General features: G+C 42.5%; 1 protein-coding gene across 1 annotated transcript in view; it reads right to left on the bottom strand.

Moving 5' to 3' along the window:
* Positions 1-21,073, bottom strand: part of cgnl1 (cingulin-like 1) — a 150,371-nt gene that overhangs the window by 89,744 nt on the left and 39,554 nt on the right. Inside the window, exons 3-7 of the mRNA XM_041174928.1 lie at positions 20,517-20,596; positions 7,591-7,699; positions 2,047-2,166; positions 1,819-1,967; positions 222-363 (exon numbers count right to left, since the gene is read on the bottom strand). Of these exons, the coding sequence (XP_041030862.1) occupies positions 222-363; positions 1,819-1,967; positions 2,047-2,166; positions 7,591-7,699; positions 20,517-20,596 (600 nt within the window). The remainder of the gene's footprint in view (positions 1-221; positions 364-1,818; positions 1,968-2,046; positions 2,167-7,590; positions 7,700-20,516; positions 20,597-21,073) is intronic.

Here is a 21,073-nt window from a genome sequence, read left to right as displayed (position 1 = left end):
AACAGAGAGGAAGTTTCATGTTGGCAAGAAAAGTGAAGTTATTTGAAGTGTCACTATTATTTTCTTTTATGAAAAGGAAGGAGCCTTTGGCGGGGCGGAGGGGAGGGGGCTTCCCTCCCCCTTTAAAGTTATAGCATTTAGTAAAGTAAAAAGGGAGCTTGGCAAGCAATTGATGGCACAGAGGGAGAAAAGGACTGATCACTGGTTTTGAATCTGCTTACCATTATCAAAGTCTCTTTTTCCTCTTCATTGTCAGCATTGTTTTTTGCATGATCAAGCTCATCGTGCATTTCTGAGAGCTGATCCTGCAAGTCTCTAATTTCACTCTGGTACTGCTCTCTTTCCATCTTCACTTGCACCAGCCTAGCAGAAAGAGAAATCAATCATTACCCTTTTTCTTTCTTCTATGACCCTTTCCCACCTTTACATCAGGTCCTTGACGGAACATAAATGAATACTTAAGAAATGCTCTGCAACTCACGATTTAAAAACGCTGCTGTTACCGGCACACACTACAGAGGCCAAAAAGTGAACAAAAAGACCCACTGGAGATTTGGAATATGATGTAATCCAACCATTAAGAGAATTAAGATAGCATCATTCTGTACCACTCAAATGATGTTGTGGTTTGTAACCATCTTTCAGTCAGCTAGTTTTCCCTGTATCTAAAACGATATTATAGGTTTCAAAAAGGGCCTATTTACTTTAGCAGAGAGGTCAGTGATGAGGCGGCATGGATTTAAAGTGATTGGTAGAAAGATTAGAGGGGAAATGAGGAAAAACATTTTCACCCAGAGGGTTGTGGGGGCCTGGAACACACTGTTTGAAAGGGTAGTAGAGGCAGAAACGCTCAATTCATTTAAAAGGTGTCTGGATATGCACCTTAAGTGCCATGACCTGCAGGGCTATGGACCAAATGCTGGAAAATGGAATTAGGCTGGATGGCTCATTTTTTGACCAGCACAAACATGATGGACCGAGTGGCCTCTTTCTCTTTCGTAAACTTTCTCTAATTCTACGTGTGAAAGAACAGCCTATTGTGGTAAAGTATTCAATAATGGTTAACATTAAAGGCAAGTCGTCACAGTTACCCATATACTTCCTGTAGAATTCAATGGTTAAACTTTAATTGGGAAATCTGTCTAGTGTTTGCTCTAGCTGGTAAGGAGGCTCACCGCCATTCCTGCCATCTGTGGCCAAAACCAGGGAAGCACCTACAAGTCTTCCACAGTATGGGACACCAATGAGCTAACATTGACATTTGCCACCTAGAAAATAGGATAAAGAGCATTGATTAGATTGGATCTGAAGCTGAGGTGATGGAAATCAGAAAAGGTGCAAATAGAGCCAAGTCGTGCTTTCTTTGAAAAGAGGAAGATGAAAGAGGAACAGATAAGATTATGTTAGAAATCTGAAAGGGACTGATGAGAGAGAAAGCAATACAGATACAAAGAACTGAGGTTGCTGACAAGCTCAGGGAACCACACCCTAAATGCATTTAGAATTTAACATTTTATATTAGAACTAGTAGAGACCCACAAAACATTTGTGGTAAAATCAGTCCACTTAACTAATTCCATCATCTCATCCACTCCCTCCCACGCCAACTCCATCCTTCCCACATGACCCCTCCGATGTCACTCTCTCTCCCTCCTCCCTAATGTCATCCTCATTCCATGTTTCATCATAAAATACAAATATTTTGCTTCGCTGAATTTTAGAGGCTGAGTAATCACTTTTAGAATTGGTGTATGAAAATATATTTCTTCGATCAGAAAAATCTTTAGGTTTCAACAAAAACCAAACCTGCCTACTTACTCTTCAAGTTGGTTTCGAAGCTCTTTATCAGTTTTTGCTAGCTGCTCCCTTAAACGATTGTTTTCTTCCAAAATGTTTTCCATTTCTTGCTGCAGATTTTTCAGATCAGCTTTGGTCCTATCTTTTTGTTCTGTGGTACTCTGCTGCTTCTGAAAGACAAGTGCCAGTTGTCAGTGTCTTTGACAACTCAAACAATGCAACAAAAATCCCCTGACTTACTGACAGTACCAGAGTTTGCTCATCCAGTTTTTTCTGTAGTTGATCTGCTTTCTTTCCCATTTCAACTGCCTTCTTTTCAAGCTCAATTTTCTGCTCCAACAGTGCTTTGTATTCGGAAGTAATGCCAACCTGAAAGCCAAGCATTAATGAACGTAAGTGCAATTGCTCAGTTTAAAATTGTAAATTCCTCCTAATCACACATTCACTAGAATATCCATTCTCATATCTTTCAATTGGCAACAAAGGAAAAGAACCTCAACAATCGTGAAAACAGTTTTGAAAAAATTTGGAACAACCCACAAACATTAGCACGGATCCAACAGCATGTTCTTTAATAGTGAGGGATTCCAGCCCACTCTGGCATTGAAGTCCAGGTGCAAAAAAAAAAAATCCTGTGATGTATCTATGTGTGCTTCATGCTAGAAACTTCTAGGCATACAAGGGCTTCCTCAAGCAAGATTCAGGACCAAACTGTGAGGTTTATTTTGTTGCAGAAAAGAGAAATGCTGCAGGGAAGGAGATGATGACTATAATAATCTGTGGGGAAGAAGCCAGCTCCATTGTGGGAATGCCTCTTTGCCAACGCCCTCATATACAGACATTGATAACCAGTTTGTGATGAGTAAGTCTGCTATGTGACTGACGTTGCATGCAAACATCAAGATCATAAAAATGATTGGCAAGCTGCCCTATACAAGTCTTTCCACTACAATGAAAACAAATGAACATTGTATGACTGATAAGGGAACTTAAGACTTGGATAACTGCTGCTGGAAGGTATTAACTGGAGGCCAAGTATTAGCCCCAAGCTCTTCCTTCCTGCCTCTCGGCCTCAGTCTCCTCCTTTAAGACAAAGCATAAAAACTCTCTCTTTGCCCAAGCTTTTGGTCATCTGACCTAATATCTCCTTGTGTGACATACTTTGTTTTATATTGCTCCTGTGAAATGCCTTGGGGCGGTTCTTTATGTTAAAGATATATAAGTTGTTGCTGTAGGCCACCCAGGACTTGGCTGCAGAAGGACAAGGGGGTGCTGCTGTTAAAGATCTTAAATAAATGGAGCCACAGTTCAATGGATTAAGTCATGCACCTTGTGATCATTCTCACATTTTGTAACATGTTGTGCTGCCAATCAAGTCACTCATCAGGAGCTCGAGGTATCTGCTGCCCACTTGCTCAAAACTCAAATTTCTTCTTCTGCAGTGACTAATTATTCTCCTTTTGGGGAAGTGGAGAGGAAAGATGATGATAAGGGTCTCTTTGAGGTGGCTTTATGGTAACACATCTTAGACCATCAACTTTCTATTTTGCAAAAATATACTTTATTCATAAATCTTCAACAACATTTCAATCCATTTCAAAATCACCATCACAAAAATACAATCAGGTTCAACTTTTACAACATGAATCACAAGGTACTCTGATAGCAGATGCAGCCAAGTCCACAGTGTTCCCAGGCTCAGTACTTGGCTCACTAATAGAACCAGAAGGAGTAGACACATCACTAGAAACTAGGGTTACGGCAGATAGCCTTAGAAGCAATAGGTAGGGTGGCCCTGATTAGATAAGAGGTGCTGTGTGCTGATAAACTGCATAGTTTAACCTGTATGAATTCCAACAATACCCTTATGCAAATTTAGGCATTCTTGATCTTTGGCTCCGCTAACTTGCACCCAAGATAAATAAGGTTATACCCTTAGGGCTGGGTGCACACACTCCATATCAAGTAAAGAGAAATTCTGCCTCTGTAATTTCTCGGTGGAATAGTTGAGGCTCAAGCATGATAATAGATTTCCACATGTCTGACACCGAGGGTAATCCAGAGGAACTGCCATTCTGGCTGTTAACGTCCTTCTATTTGGCTGCTTCAAAGTGACACTGTTGAACTTTGGAACTGTATCGTCAGTCTTGCTTCAATTAGTGCATGGACAGGGATGACCAAAGAACAAAAGGCCTGTCCTTGGTGGGCAGGTTGTGAGTGACATGACTTGTTTCTAATGAGCAACAAATCAACATTTTATGTTAGATTCTTTTGTCTTTCGTGTTCATAAGAATATTAAAGCTGGAGTTCAGTGTGCATTTTACTTTAAAATAAAAATGTATTTGTTCCAAGTGTCCTTTGGTCATCCCTGTCCATGCACTAATTGAAGCAGGACTGACGATACAGTTCCAAAGTTCAACAGTGTCACTTTGAAGCAGCCAAATAGAAGGACTTTAACAGCCAGAATGGCAGTTCCTCCAGATTACCCTCCCAGTGCCTCTATTCAATCGGAACAAATCCAAATACACACAAAGTTTGGATCCATGCATTTGACTGACTACCTTTGTTAATTCCCGAACTGTGCAACAACAGAACAAAGAACAACACAGCAAACTGACTTAAACAAAAGCAAAATATTGTGGAATCTGGAACTTTGAAAATTCTGATGAAAGGTCACTGACTTGAAATGTTAACTATATTTCTATCTCCTCAGATGCTGCCAAACCTCCTCTATCATTGCTTTTATTTCAGCATCCTGACTTGCTTTTGGTTTTGCCTAAATCCAGCTGGAATACTAGCTGGTTCCATGAATGGACGACAAAACCTTTAATGAAATTAATGAAGGCAAATTGCATTTCCGTTGTAGGTTACTTTCCGATAAGAAAACTTATATAATGTATTTATGATGCACAACTAAACTGTAAAATAATCCCTTTAATTCGCTATCAGTGGTGGAAATATTTTAACTTTGTTTACACATTGCTTCCTTCAGATTTAATAGCCAGTCTGTGCGTAGTTAGCTAATCTTAGCTGGGTGGCAGTGAAGGTGAGATAATTGGCCTCTAACCTGAGCTGGCATGGAACTCACCGTTGATCATTATGCAATGACCCACTAAGTAAAGTGGTGTCCCTTGTGGATTTTGGGCAGGGATAGAATCAGAATTGTCTCTGATATGCCCACCCCTCCCCTCAAATTGTCCCAACCTCCTGCCAACATCAACTGTCTAGGCTCTGTATAAAAAGTAGTTTTGGAGCAAGGAACCAAAGGATAACTTGCTATGCATGGATTCAACTCCTTTAGGAGACGAAGAGGAAAGAGAACGGCTTAAAAATAGAAAACAAAACCAGTCTGTGCAATAATATGTCAATCCCAAGAAAAATTATTTTAATCTTTCGGAAATCTAATACGGGCCTAAACAGGTGACAGGTGTATGCTCTGATTTTTTTTTACCTTGACTGGTTTGGCATGGAAATGGAGCTGGATTTTAAGAAACATTTGTGACCTAGAATCATAGAATCAAAAGAATTGTGCAACACCAAAGGAGGCCATTTAGCCCATCAGGTTTATGCCAGCTCTTTTGAAAACAATCCAGTTAGTCTCGCTCCCCTGGTCCTTTCCCAGATCCTTGTCATTTTCTCTTCTTCAAGTATTTATCCAATTCCCTTTTGAAGGAAACGACTGAATTTGAAGGTGTCACCTTATCAGGCTATGACTTCTAAAAAATCCTAACGCACCTTATCAAATGAAACAAAATTTATTATAGGTTGCATAACCAACCCATAGGATAAATTCTGCTTCTAATTAGAAGAAACTCTGTCTAATGAGAGGCAAAAGCAAAGAAAACCTCACTAAAACCCACACACTTGAATAAGGATCCCCTCAAAACTATAAGTTATCATACTCTTAAGGTCATGGAAGTCTCTATATAAATGCAAGTCTTTCTCTCTTCGTAAAACCTTCCTGTCTTGTATCATAGCTGAGATGTGTAAAGAGTAGAACAGTAACTTGATTAGACCAAAACAGCAACAGTATAAAAATCGTGGTGACAAATGCAAGCAAATTTGAATGGCCACATGTGTGCAGTCTATTGCACCCTGGATGCGGGACAAGCCAGCAATCACCATGAAGCCTCTGGCTAGCTGTGTCTGGCTTGCCTGTTTCCAATGGAAGTGGATGAAGGTCAACGCACACCTAAACAGAGCATCTGTAATCTGCTTGACACAAGTGTGGACAGCTGATTGGGAGACACCGCAAAGATCACCCACCGACCAGGGAATGGGAGCTGAACTCTCCACTGGAGGCACCTCCTCCAAGGAGGGAGGGAGGGCTAGAAGGTGGAGGAGACCAGGAGTGCACATTCAGCCTTCAGGGAAGCCAACTTTGGGAGGAGCCAGAGGCATAGAAGTTGAGGGCAGCTGTATCCTTTAGGGCCACTGGCATGGAATGTCCACCCACACAGTTCGTGGAGATCTCAGGCCCAATCATCTGGCAGGTATAGTTGACTGTCTCCCTTGAGAGACGGAGCTTCCTTCTACACTGCACCTCAGACATACTGAGGTAGCTGCTTTGCCGCCTGTATAACCTGGCAGCAGGATAGTAGCATCTTCTGCAGCCCCTTCCATCTCAGACTACCTCTTGGCCCTGCACCCCTTGTGCCTACGCCTGTCCTCCAAAAGTTGGCTTCCCTGAAGGCTGAATGTGCACTCCTGGTCTCCTCCACCTTCTAACCCTCCCTCCCTCCTTAGAGGAGGTGCCTCCAGTGGAGAGTTCAGCTCCCATTCCCTGGCTAAGGGAAAGCTTCCTAAAACCTACAGGCCCAAACAAGATTCCTCACCGCAGAGTGCTGACCTGAAGGTTGAGAGTCCAGTCCAAGCAGCTGGCATGCATCTTGAAGTATTGCAGATCACCCAGGCAAGTATCAGTAACTTTGAAAAATCAATATTTGACAGAGGACACTCACAACCCCACTGAGCCCTCTTATCCCGCCCGTGGATGAGGTTTATACAAATGTGTCCTGCCCGCCTGCCCACTGCGCCAACCCAAAGATCGCATGGTCCCTGAAAAATTGCTGTCGATTGGCGCCTGAAGGGCCTTAAGTGGCCCATTAATTAGTGACGGGCACGCGTCAGATATCATCTCACACCCGCCCAACGAAATATCGCAACGGCGTGCAGTGATGTCAGAGCGCTTGCCAATGTCATGTTAGGTGTCGGCGTTCAGGTCCCGCCCCCCGCATGCCGACGGGAAAATTCTGGCCCACTGACTTTATAAATGCAACACAGGATAAGTAACACTATTTCTCAAAAGTTTATTATGAGGCTTTCATCGGTTAAACAACTGTAGAGACTTGAGTTTCTGACAAGCGTTGCTTTGTAGTCCTTCTGGAATTTCCAGCAAGCACGAACCTCGAGTTGTCTCAGGTTTGAGCACTGATGTTTGCTTAACATTACCTACTACTACGAATGAAGTGGCATTTATTAGGCTATTACACTGAGCAAGAGATTAGGAAATGTAATATTATCTAAGATACAAAGCCATGATAAGTACATTCAACTTCAAATTTAGTTGCATTTTATACAAGGAATGAATCCTGGCCAAAACTCCTCCCTCAATCAACATTGATTAACCATTCATTTATCATAATTGACTGCTACACTTCAGAAAGAATATGGTAACAGACTAACATTTTCTTGCAGAAGTTATGTAATGTTACAAACAAATGCCAGGTAGAATTTGTTGACGATGAAAAATTAGGGAAATAATTGCTTAATGTGTCGCAAGAATGAACTCACATTTTCATCCTTTTGTTCTTTCACACTGTCTGCGCTCTTTGATTTCAAGGTCTGAATTTTCTCAAAAACCAAATTGACTTTCTTTTTTGTGGCATCATCATCGTGACTCCTGAAGGAAAGACAAAGCTTATTTAATATTTCACAACAATAGTCTTATAATTGCTTTGGACAATAGCCCAAATGATCAACCCAGAGTCTCAGATAGTAACTCATCAGGGCAGACATACTTGAGAGGAATTAAGTAGAGAAAAACAAATTATTCAAATGTCTAGTGATTACTTTGTCAGATTATGGCTTCCTACTGTCTCAGCACAATATAAGAATCTAAATTATAAGATTTATTTGATGAAGTCGTCCTGCAGTCCAGCCAAAACATTGCTGTAGTCACACTGACATTAGACTCAAAACTAAAAATAAATGTCTCGTGTGACTTAAAGTTAATTTATCAAAATGAAGCCAGCTACAGAGGTTTTTTTTTAAAAGAAGTGTTGGAAAACAATTGTGATATCTACAACCAAAAACCAATATTGAAGGAGTATTGTTCTCAAAAAATAAGGTTTTACTTTGTTATGGCATAGCACTGATGATAAATTCTAACTCTATTTCACATCATGTTGATCAAAACATACAACCATGAATGATACATAGCATGCTGAGTTTTTCTACGTAATTCTGTTTTTGTTATGTATGATACATATTTACTAAAATATTGATATTGAAGACAGTGTCAATACTCTATCTATAGAGCACAGCTCTCCCTGCAGATCTGAGACAAATGCATCTAAAGAAAACACCTCAAAGCTCTCGCAAGGTGATTTCTAATTTCTATTGAATTGAATTGTTTTATAATACCATGTGTGCACAGAATTAAAGCTTTGATGAACCCTAATGACAATTTTCTTAGTGACAATTTCTTTAACTGCACCTGCTCCAATGCTCCTAATAGTGTAATGCTCTCCTGTCCACTTGCCTATTTTCCACTCTTCCCAAACTTGAGTTCATCCAAAACTCTGCTGTCCACGTCCTTATTCACACTAAGCTCCATTCAGCCATCACCTCTGTACTCACTGATCCACATGAATTTCCTGCTTTCCAACACCTCAAATTTAATCATTTCATCTTTGTGTTCAAATCCTTCCAAGGCCTTTTCCCCACTGCTCCTCCCCCCCACCATTTCTGTAACATCTTTCAGCCCTACAACCTTCCAATTCTGAATATTTATGCATCTCAAATCTCCTTCACCCCAACAATGGGACCTGTGCCTTTGGCTGTCCAGTCTCTACAATTCCCTCTATGACCTTTCTGCTTCTCCATCTCTCCTCTTTTAAGATTCTCCCTAAAGCCTAACACTTTGGCCAAGCTGGCAGTCAACTTGTTCTAATGGCTCCTTCTTTGACCCAGTGTCAGTATCTTTGTTTGATTACATTCCTGTGAAGTGTCTTTGGATGACTACGTTAAAGGTGCTGTATAAATACAAGTTGCTGTTACACCTTTCACACTTTTGGGCTTTGAAGTATTTATTATTCCATCCTCCTGATCCAAAATGTTCCACCTTTCTCTTAGTTATTAGCATGATGATAAAAGCCTAAACACAAAAAAACTGTGGATGCTGTAAATCCAAAACAAAAACAGAACTACCTGGAAAATCTCAGCAGGTCTGGCAGCATCTGCGGAGAAGAAAAGAGTTGACGTTTCGAGTCCTCATGACCCTTCAACAGAACTAGTTCTGTTGAAGGGTCATGAGGACTCGAAACGTCAACTCTTTTCTTCTCCGCCGATGCTGCCAGACCTGCCGAGTTTTTCCAGGCAATGATAAAAGCCTTTTGTTTCTCTTCCCTGTATGCAGGGCAGATTATCAAACCTTGATGAAACAACCACCTGCACAGTGCTGTAATAAGGTTTTCCTCCTGCACAAAATTGAGTGGTTATTTTCTCTTCCCCTTTCCCGAACTAGCAGGTACTGCGTTAGGACAGAGTACAACAACAACTTGCATTTATACTGTCGCATTCTGAGATCCACACTCAGTGCCATGCGCTGCCATATGAACACACTCGACCTCTCCCTCCAGCAGCACCGCCGGACCTTTTTTCAAAGCTGCGTGTGCCCCCAGTTTCATTTTATTCTTTGGCTCATCCGATGCCTCAACAAGAAACTATTTTTCTTTCTCTCAAGTGCTAAGGAACGCAAGCTCCAACAACTCATTGACACCAACACCCATCTAGGACCCTCCATCCCTGCCTGTTCCTCCGTCCCCACCCCATCTTCCAATCCCAGCCCCGGCCGTGTATTCACTATACCCCCTGACCTTCCCCTCTCCGACGCTGAACGTTCAGTGCTCAGCAAAGGACTTAGTTTCATACCCTTACGCCCTCACCTCAATGAATTTCGGGCTCGGCACGATGCCAAACTCTTCTTCTGCCGTCTTCGTCTCCGGGCTCACTTCTTTGGGCAGGAGTCCTCTCCCCGTTCAACAGCTCCTTTTACCCACCTCCAATATTCTCCCTCCACCTGGACCCCTCCCTCTGGATTCTTACCTTCTCTTGATCTTTTCATTGAGAACTGTCGGCGTGACATTAGTCATCTCAATTTCTCTGCTCCTCTCACCCATTCTAATTTGTCTCTCTCTAAACTTACTGCACTCCGTTCTCTCAGGTCCAACCCTAACATTGTCATCAAACCCGCTGACAAGGGTGGTGTTGTTGTTGTCTGGCGCACTGACCTCTACCTCACGGAGGCTGAGCGTCAACTCGCAGACACTTCCTCCTACCTCTCCCTGGACCATGGCCCCACCACTGAACATCAAGCCATTGTTTCCAGGACTGTCACTGACCTCATCTCTTCTGGAGATCTTCCTCCCACAGCTTCCAACCTGATAGTCACCCAACCTCGGACGGCCCGCTTCTACCTCCTACCCAAAATCAACAAACAGTACTGTCCCGGTAGACTGATCGTGTCAGTCTGTTCCTGCCCCACGGAACTCATTTCTCGTTATCTTGACTCCCTTCTCTCTCCCCTTGTCCAGTCCCTTCCCACCTACATCCGTGATTACTCTGACACCTTACGTCACATCAACAATTTCCAGTTCCCTGGCCCCAACCGCTTCCTCTTCACCATGGACGTCCAATCCCTCTACACCTCCAACCCCCACCAGGATGGTCTGAGGGCCCTTAGCTTCTTCCCCAAACAGAGGCCTGAACAATCCCCATCCACCACTACTCTCCTCCATCTGGCTGATCTTGTTCTCACACCGAACAATTTCTCCTTCAACTCCTCTCACTTCCTCCAAATAAAAGGTGTGGCTATGGGTACCCGCATGGGCCCCAGCTATGCCTGTCTCTTTATGGGGTATGTGGAACATTCCTTGTTCCAGTCCTATTCTGGCCCCCTCCCACAACTCTTTCTCTGGTACATCGATGATTACTTCGGTGCTGCTTCATGCTCTCATTGGGACCTGGAAAAATTTATTAATTTTGTTTCCAATTTCCACCCCTCCATCATTTTCACATGGTCCATCTCTGGCACTTCCCTTCCCTTCCTTGACCTCCCTGTCTCAATTTCTGGCGATAGACTGTCCACCAATATCCATTACAAGCCTGCCAACTCCCACAGCTACCTCGACTACAGCTCCTCACACCCCGCTTCCTGTAAGGACTCCATCCCATTCTCTCAGTTCCTTCGTCTCCGTCGCATCTGTTCCAATGATGCTACCTTCAAAAACAGTTCCTCTAACATGTCCTCCTTCTTCCTTAACCGAAGTTTTCCACCCACGATCGTTGACAGGGCCCTCAACCGTGTCTGGCCCATCTCCTGCGCATCCGCCCTCAAGCCTTCTCCTCCCTCTCAGAAACATGATAGGGTCCCCCTTGTCCTCACTTATCACCCCACCAGCCTCCGCATTCAAAGGATCATCCTCCGCCATTTCTGCCAACTCCTGCATGATGCCACCACCAAACACATCTTCCCTTCACCACCAACCCCCCTTCCCCGGGCGGCATTCCGTAGGGATCGTTCCCTCCAGGACACCCTGGTCCACTCCTCCATCACCCCCTACTCCTCAATCCCCATCTATGGCACCTCCCCATACCCACACAAAAGATGCAACACCTGCCCCTTCACTTCCTCTCTCCTCACCGTCCAAGAGCCCAAACACTCCTTTCAGGTGAAGCAGCATTTCACTTGCATTTCCCCCAACTTAGTCTACTGCATTCATTGCTCCCAATGCGGTCTCCTCTACACTGGAGAGACCAAACGTAAACTGGGCGTCCGCTATGCAGAACACCTGCTGTCTGTCCGCAAGAAAGACCCAAACCTCCCTGTCGCTTGCCATTTTAACACTCCACCCTGCTCTCTTGCCCACGTCTGTCCTTGGCTTGCTGCATTGTTCCAGTGAAGCCCAACGCAAACTGGAGGAACAGCACCTCATCTTCCGTCTAGGCACTTTACAGCCTTCCGGACTGAATATTCAATTCAACAACTTTAGATCTTGAACTCCCTCCTCCATCCCCACCCCCTTCCTTTTGTTTTTTCCAATAATTTATACACATTTTTCTTTTCCCACCTATTTCCATTATTTTTAAATCTATATCTTTTATGCCCTGCTAGTCTTTCCACCCCACCCCCACTAGAGCTGTGGCTTGAGTGTCCTGCCATCCATTCTTAATTAGCACATTCGTTTAGATAATATCACCACCTTCAACACCTCTTTGTTCTTCTGCCTGTGACATCTTTTGATTATCTGCTCCTATCACTGCTTGCTTGTTCCTATAACCACACCACATCCCCCACTTCTCTCCCCCCACCCCCACCTTAAACCAGCTTATATTTCACCCCTCTCCTAATATTCACTCAGTTCTGTTGAAGGGTCATGAGGACTCGAAACATCAACTCTTTTCTTCTCCGCCAATGCTGCCAGACCTGCTGAGTTTTTCCAGCTAATTCTGTTTTTGTTTTGCATTTATACTGTACCTTTAATGGAGAAAAATTTCCCCAATGCACTTCACAAAGACATAATCACCTCAGAACCAGTCCTGAAACTTTAGGCCTGACCAAACAAAACACCCCAGTCAAATCCATTTACACTGGCTGTGTGCCTACAGACATAACCAAAGAGGCTGATAGTTGCCCAGGATGCTCTTTTTTAGAGGGAGCCTAACGAATAACAAGAGAAAATTAACAAGACGATAGTTAGGCCACAAGTACAGAACAGTGTGCAGTTGTGAATGCTCCATTATAGAAAAGATACAATGAGCATACAGTATAGATTTACCAGGATGAAACCAGTTGTGGCGAGGGACTTTAGACAATGGAATTTTTCCACTGGAGCTGAGGCACAGATTTTTTAGCAAGAAAAATGATGAGGTTATCAAGCTCTTAATGTTATTATTGAGTAAATCAGACAGCAACTTCTGGCATCCAAGCGTGCACGGTGAAACGCGGAAATTGAGAAGCTGCTTGCTCCTCCATAAGCTTCGCTACACAAGTACTTCGTAAACAGACTCAAAGTGAGGGTTGTGAAGTGCGGTACTTCCCCACTAAAGATGTCAAAGGAAATGGAGCATATCCATTCAAATGCAAGTGAATTTTTAACATCATGTTAAATCTTAATTACAGCCAAACAACTCACTTTGGCTCTTTCTCCATTATCTCCCCTTTGCAATTGGAGTCAGCATTCCTGATCTTTGCCTATTCCCTTCCCCCAGACTATTTATTTCATTCTGATTTGCATTATAAAGCTTGCTTTTTTTTTGAGTTTCCAGTTCCAGCAAACAGTCCACACCCAAAATGTTGACCTGTGCCTTTTTTCTTTACAGGTGCTGGAAGGCCAGTTGATTATTTCTTGCTTTTATTTCATCTATTCAGCAATTGCACTTTGCTCCTTTCATTTATTGGTCTCTTAGATGTACGCACAAGGCTACAGGATGTGACCAGTTCAAATCATAGCCACACCAAAAGCAGTTAAAAAAACTCCCAAGCATTTAAGTAATTGAGGTGGCAAGTTAAATGTTCACAGATTTTCAAACCTAAAGCATAATCTGGCATTTCTAGATGAGAGTGAATTGTAAACAAACACTTGAAATTAGATTTTCTAGGTCGGATTTTTTCCTGTAAAACTTGTATACAGTTAAATCAGACCACAGTGGAACACATGCAGGATAAAGCATAGGATGGTTACAGCACAGGAGGCCATTCAGCCAGTCAAATCCATGCTGGCTCTCTGCAACGGTAATATAACTAGTCCCACTCCCCATCCCCCTTCCTGTAGCATGCAAATTTTCTCCTTTTAGGCTCTTGCAATGCCCATTTGAAAACCACATTTGAACCTGCCTCCAGTGCATTCCAGATCTTAACCACTCGCTGTGTAAAAAAGCTTTTCCTCGTGTCGCCATTGGTTCTTGTGCCATTCACCTTAAATCAGCGTTCTCTGGTTCTCGACCCTTTTGCCAATCAGAACAATTTCACTTTATCTACTCTGTCTGCACCCGCTCATGATTTTGAGCATCTCCATCAAATCCCCTCTCAATCTAAGGAGAACAACCCCATTTTTTCCAATCTATCCATATCGCTGAAATCCCTCATCCCAGAAATCATTCTCATCAATCTTTTCTGTGCCCTCTCTAAAGCTTTCACCTGCTTCCGAAAGTGTCGTGCCCAGAATTTTGCATAATACTCCAGTTGAAGTCAAACCTTCACAACTGCTTTTTGTACCCCATGCCTTTTGTTAATCAGCCTTTTTATCCACTTTTTCAACTTGCCCTACCACCTTCAATGATTTGTGCACAAATCCCCTCAGATCTCTCTGTTCCTACATGCTAACTGGAATTGTACCCTTTACTTGATATGTTCTCCCTACTAAAATGTATCACTTCTCACTTCTTTGCGTTAAATTTCAGCTGCCACATGTCCACCCATCCCACCAGCCTCTCTACGTCCTCTCGAAGTCTATCACTATTCTCCTCACAGTCCACAATACTTCCAAGTCATCTGCAAATAATGAAGTTGTGCCCTGTACACACCAAGGCTAGGTCGTTAATATAGATCAAGAAAAGTAATGTCTTAGTCCTGAGCCCTGGGAAATCCCACTGTACACCTCCCTCCAGTCTGAAAACAATCGCTCACTGCTACACTCTTATTTTCTGGCACTCAGCCAATTTTGTACTCATGCTGCCAACGTGTCCTTTATTCCATGGGTTTGCTGATAAGTCTGTTGTGTGGCACTTTGTTAAACACCTTTTGGAAGTCTATGCACACATCAACCACTGAACCTAATCAATGCAATTTTTTAAAAAGAGGATCACATCAATGGCTTAACATCTAAATATGTGAGTTGGAACGTGTCCGAGTCAAAAACAATGAGCAGAATATTTGGTTGGTAGTGCCCGTTTTTTTCCCCACAGAGTGCCCTCAGGGTTCCAAAATTGCGTCCATGACGCATGCGCACACTCCTGACAAGAAGCCCATTGAACACCGCCGTTGCAGCGTTACTGTCTACCAGGAGTATGCATAGCAAGCAGGTGGTGACATCAATCAGCATCCAACGCTGATTGTGAGCGCCATTTTGGAGTTCAGTAAGCCAGCTGATGCCCTCTCTGAAGCTTGCGCATCTCAACACGTGTTACGCAGCAGAAATGACTCCCTCACCAGCATTATGTAAATGGATCATCCACTACTTACAGGTTCGGTGCTGGTTGATTTCTTTTGGCTACTTTCAAAGATTATTTCAAGTTTCCTAAGTCCACAAGGAGTGGTATGACAGGTGCTAAAGCACTTTTTGCTGACTTCAAGGCTTCTGCGCAAACCAGCTGCTGCCAGACACTGGTGCACTAGTCGGCCTTGTTCTTGGAATAGAGCACGTAGGACTTCAATCTGAGGGCTTCCAATGCAGCGCTCAGACTTTGGTGGAAGCTGCTTACACTGCAATGAAAACTGAGACATCACCAATCACATGCTGCATCATGGTTAGATCTAAATATATGGAGAGACAGTATGAAATAAAGGGTACAACTCTAAAGGGGATACAGAAGCAAAGGGACCTGGGTGTAGATGTGCATAAGCCATGAAAGGTGGGAGGACAGGTTGAGAGAGTAGTTAATAAAGCATACAGTATCCTAGGCTTTATTAATAGGGCATAGACTACAAGAGCAAGGAGGTTATGTTGAGCTTGTATGAGACACTAGTCAGCTGGAATACTGTGTCAAGTTCTGGGCACTGTATTTTGAGAAGGATGTGAAAATGTTGGAGAGAGGTTTATGAGAATAATTCCAGGGATAAGAAACTTCAGTTATGAAGGTAGATTGGGGAAGTTGGCATTCTTTTTCCTCGGTGAAAAGAGGGCTGAGAGGAGATTTGATGGAAGTATTCAAAATCATGACAGGGCAGACAGGGAGAAACTGTTCCCATTGGCATAAGTTCGAGAACTAGAGGGCACAGATTTAAGGTAGTTAGTAAAAGAAGCAAAAACAATACGAGAAAAAACACTTTCTCGCACAGCTAGTGGTTAGGATGTGAGATGCACTGCCTGAGTGCGTGCTGGAGGCAGGTTCAACTGAGACATTAAAGAGGGAATTGGATCATTATCTGAAATGGAAGAATGTGCAAGGTTTTAGAGGGAAGGTAGGAGAATGACACTAGGTGAAATGCTCATTCAGAGAGCCAGTGCAGGCACAATGGGCCAAGAGGCTGTAACAATTCTGTGATTCTGTGAAGTGTATTGAAGGAGTTGCTCATCACTTCTGCCCTGGAGAGCTTGGGATCCAAGCTCTGTGCAAACCCTTTGCCATTTGGTGCCAAACTCCTCCATGCTCCCTTGCATTGACTGCAGGCTTTGTGCAAATAGGCATTAGAAACTGTGGTATTGGAGGATAGTTGGGTGTGAGAAGGGAGCTTAGGTATATGAATAATAGCACTGTCTCCTCCATGGGGGTTAAAATGCAAGCAACTTCTCCCCCTTTGTTTAGTTCCTGGTACATTCAGCTGTACTCTAGTTTCTCCTGCAAGAGAGGGGGAAATGAGTCAGTGAGTGTTGTTTGGATGAAATGGTGGTATTTGGGTATGAGGCTTGCAACAGTGCTAAGCGTGTAAGGGTAATAAGAAACATGTGCATGTTAGCTATGAGCCCTGATTGATAGAGTGCTGGTAGGTGAATGATGGGAGCGATGATTTGAGAGACGTCTGAGGCACCAGGTGCAGCTGGTGATATATGCGGCATTTGAAGAGCCACTAACTGGCCTTCATCACCATTTGAGGTCATTAAGTCTCTTCAAGGATAGCAACCAGGTCCTTGGGGCCCAATACTTGGCATTGACCTCTGCAGCTATCTGCTCCTAATGCCTTTTCACCATGTGTCTGACAGGGCTCCTACCCTCCTGAGGATATACAAGATCTCTCCTCCCTTCTACCTCCTCCAACAAGAGCTCTAGTTCAGCGTTGGAATACCCGGGTGTCCGTGCTCTCCCACATTCAGCCATTGTTCTTTCTTTCCTGGGTCAGATTCAGCTGAAAGGACTCCCAGCAGCTGCTCCAGCCACAATGCACCCGCCCCCCCCCCACCGCCACACACCTTCTGAGAGATGCAGGTTTTAAATGGTGCTGGCACTGATACAAGCAGCCATTCAACAGCACAGTTAGTGCTGGCTGAACTCAGGAGCCATACTCATGAACAGATAGCACAAAAATGCCATGATGCTTGCATCACATCAAATGGGTGCAGGGTGACTGCAAACTGCATTATCTGTGCCGATTTTCGGGGTCTATCCAATTTACCTTTCGTTACGTAAGATGATTTCAAGTTGGTACCAAGTTAGCTGACCTCAGCTAAAACCACAAATTACCATTGATCCTCTTTACTGGCTGTTGCTGGAAGGTGTCAGTGCTTGGACATCAACTGAACTGATACATTAGTCAAACTAGCTGCTGAGACCCACCACCATGGTCCACCATCAATAAAATGACACCTGCAAGAGGTACAGAGCTATCATCTCTTATGAAACTGCATTTTACACCATCAGGAAAGGAGTGGAAAAAAGTTACAAGCTGGATAACAACTCAACAACATGGTACAAACATTCAGTGAATCCGGTTTGTCAGTTGGATATATCAGCATTTCTCTTTTACACTGGATTGAGTTTCCATCAAGTAAGATTGTTTAATTGCATTTGAAAATAAATCAAAACATTTTAGAAATTAACTATAAATGATTTAGTAAATACCAATGAATTAAAAAATTTGCAGATGTATTTCAAGTTTGTGATAGTGCAGTTTAACTTTCCTAACTCAAAGTTGCTTAATTCAGATTATCTGATCATTTAATTTTTGAGTACTGAATTCTCATTTTGCTGTATTCTTTACAACAATAGTTTGCATTTATATAACAGCCTTAACTTAGCAAAGGCATTTTACAAGAGCATTACTGAACAAACTCTGACACTGAGCCAACAAGATAGGCTGATCCAAGGGCTAGTATACAGGCACATCTTAAAAAGAGAGGTAGATGGGTTTGGGAAGTGATTTCCAGAGTTTAGGGCCTCATTTGCTGACAACACAGTTACTAGGGTGGAACAATTGAAATCAGAAACGGGCAAGTGGCCAGAATTGAGGACATCAGAGATCATGAAAGCTTGTAGAATGGGGGAAGCTTACAGAGAAAGGAGTGGTGAAGCCACAGAGGGATTTGTGAACAAGGATGAGAATTTTAAAATTGGAGTGTTCTGGATTGGGAGCCAATGGAGTTCAGCTAGTATACAGATGATGTTTGCTGCGAGTTAGGACACCCTTTGACTGGAGAAGTGTCTCCTAACTACACCCCTGAAAACCTGGCTTTAAATTTTTAAGCAATCCTAGTCCTGGATTCCCCAATGAGGGGAAATCTTTTCCATCTATCTTATCAGTTGCCATTAATAGTTCAAAAATGTTGATCAAATCATCCCTTAATCTTCTAAATTCCAGGGAATACAACCATACTTTGTAAAATCTCTCCTCACACAATTTAGCCCTTGGAGCCCACGTATCATTCTAGCAAATCCAAGCTGCATTCCCTCCAAGGTCAACAGCCTTCATAGTTTGCCTTCAATTCCAGGACCTTCAACTTTAACTAACAGTCTCTCAAAGTATTTTATAGAGTACCTTCTGCAATTCCTTACAAATAACATCCATGACCATTCTCCCCGTCCAATGCTTTAGTCACCTCCTCAAAAAATTCAATCAGGTTATCAGGCCAGCCCTACCTTTTTAGAATTTGTTGCTGGCACACTCTAATCTGCTAAAAATTTTGCAAGGTCTTCAGTCACACTCTCCTTAATTATAGACTCTAGTAATTTCCCAACAACAGATATTAGGCTAACTGTTCTATAATTGTCTGGTTTCCCCCTCTCACATTTCTTAAATAATCAAGTAGACATGCAATGTTCCAAGAGTAGGACATCTGTAGTGTTCTCAGCTACCTCCTTTAAAACCCCAGGTTGAAACTAAGCTGTCTTGGGGATTTGTCCTTCTTTAGTGTCATTATTTTCTTCTTTACTGTTAATTTGTATATGCTGGTTTATGGTGAGGGAAGATGGATCATTAGTAACCTGCTAAATAAGTAAGAATGCAGGTAACGTAAGAGTGCAGGTAAGCTGGTGTCCGGGGAGGGATGGCACCTGGTGGGAGCAGGTGGGTCTCATGGGCGGAGAGCACGTGATGGGAGATAGGAGAGAAACTGGGAAAATATGCAAGTTCAGGGATAAGGCGGGGGGGTGGTGCGGTGGTTGAACATTAGGGGGAATTTTGCCAGGTGTGCGAGTGGAAGAGGGAGAAGTTGCAGAGGAAACTAAATAGGTCTCAATCTTAGTGACAAAGAAGTCCATGAGCTCCTCCCACTTGTTGGAGCTAAGTGTGGAGAAGTTAGGGGAGAGGGGTTATGAAGAAGGAAAGTTCATAGTGGAGAAGAGAAGCCAGGGGTTATCTTTGCAATCCAGGATCATCCTAGACCAGTGAACAATCGTGGCAGAGGAGAGCAGGACCTAGTAGTGCTTTATGTAGTCCAGCCAGATCTGATGATGAATGATTGTGCCACATGTCCTTTGGATGTGAGGGGGCTGAGATGTGGGACATACCTTCTCTTACCTTGGTCGCTCTCCCTAGTAACGGTCTTAATGGAAACAAGGGCAAAGGTGGGGATGAGGGTTAAATTGAATAGATTGTTAGCTGAAGAAATGTCATGATGAATGTAGGGTGAAATTTGGGAATTTGAAAGTGCAGTTATAAATGACTTCCATTGCTTAGTTCAAGTTATTAGTCAAATCACTTACAAATTGTAAGTGCAAAAAAAAACTGAATTACAATGAATGTTCACTTTACAGAAATGTAAACTCATGTGCATTTTAATAAATTACTAAATACATAGCTGCAGCATTTGGGCTAAGATGTGTAAATGGAATAAGTTTAGCTGTGAACCAATTAAATAATTCACACTGGATTAAATGGATACAAAACAAAATTCTGCTCCCTCATTAAGCACTCATATTTAAGTCAACCTATGTGCTGAATCTCCCCTGACACTTGTAAGATAAGTGCTTTTGTGTTATTGAATAATTAATGTTTAAGCACAGAAAGCTCACAGGTACAATACAAATAAATCGAAAAAAATTCCACATGAACAAAAGAAACATCCATAATGGTGCGTAGGAGTTTCCAAACTGTTCTTCAGTCCCCAATTTGTTTCATTTGTATGGGACAAAGCACTTAAAAGATTAAACAGTATAACATACAATCTAGATCTGGGGAAAATGAGCAGAGGATGCTTAATGTCAACACCAAGTTGTATTTCTAAAATCATTTCTCTTGAGCTTTAATGATTTTGGAAAAATGTACATTTAACAGGGTTTTAAAAATCCATTTCAAGCTTGAGCAACATATGCAACCCAATATTTACATTGTCTTGGATACCAACCCCACTTTGAGACAGTTGTAAAGGATCTGTTTTGCTGTCTCCTCATTCATTTGTTGGTCTTTCAGAAGGTCAGGAGTTACCTAAAAATGTTTCACAAAATTAAAAATATAATTAAGTTGGTATGCTACTGAAACATACAACTTTAATTTTAAGTTCAGCCGGTAAACTAAACAACCTCTAAGCCATATCCCTGTGCTTACATTTTATCTATTTCGAGGCCATAATTACAGCTTCAATACAAGTGACTACAGAAAGGTTAGTAAAACATGTATTATTAATAGATAATAGGCCAACTATCCAAATGTTCCTGCCATCCCACAAAATGGTTTTGCCTTTTGCCTAGGTGAAAATCATGCCTGTTAAAAATGTTTTATCAATAGTCTAGAAATTCCTGCTAACAAAAACACTTCCACCTTTTGGAGAAACCAAATAAGTGAACACCTAGGAAATCGCATGCCTGGGCCTGGTATTTCTGGACTATTCATCCAGGCTCAAATTAATGATCCAGATAATTAGTCCCACTATAGTGAATAGTTTAAGAATTTGAATTCAATTTT

This window comes from Carcharodon carcharias, chromosome 26 (genome assembly GCF_017639515.1).
Source record: "Carcharodon carcharias isolate sCarCar2 chromosome 26, sCarCar2.pri, whole genome shotgun sequence".
Classification (NCBI taxonomy): Eukaryota; Metazoa; Chordata; class Chondrichthyes; order Lamniformes; family Lamnidae; genus Carcharodon; species Carcharodon carcharias.
Note: the sequence above shows the minus strand (reverse complement) of the source record. Positions and strands in the feature narration are given on the sequence as shown.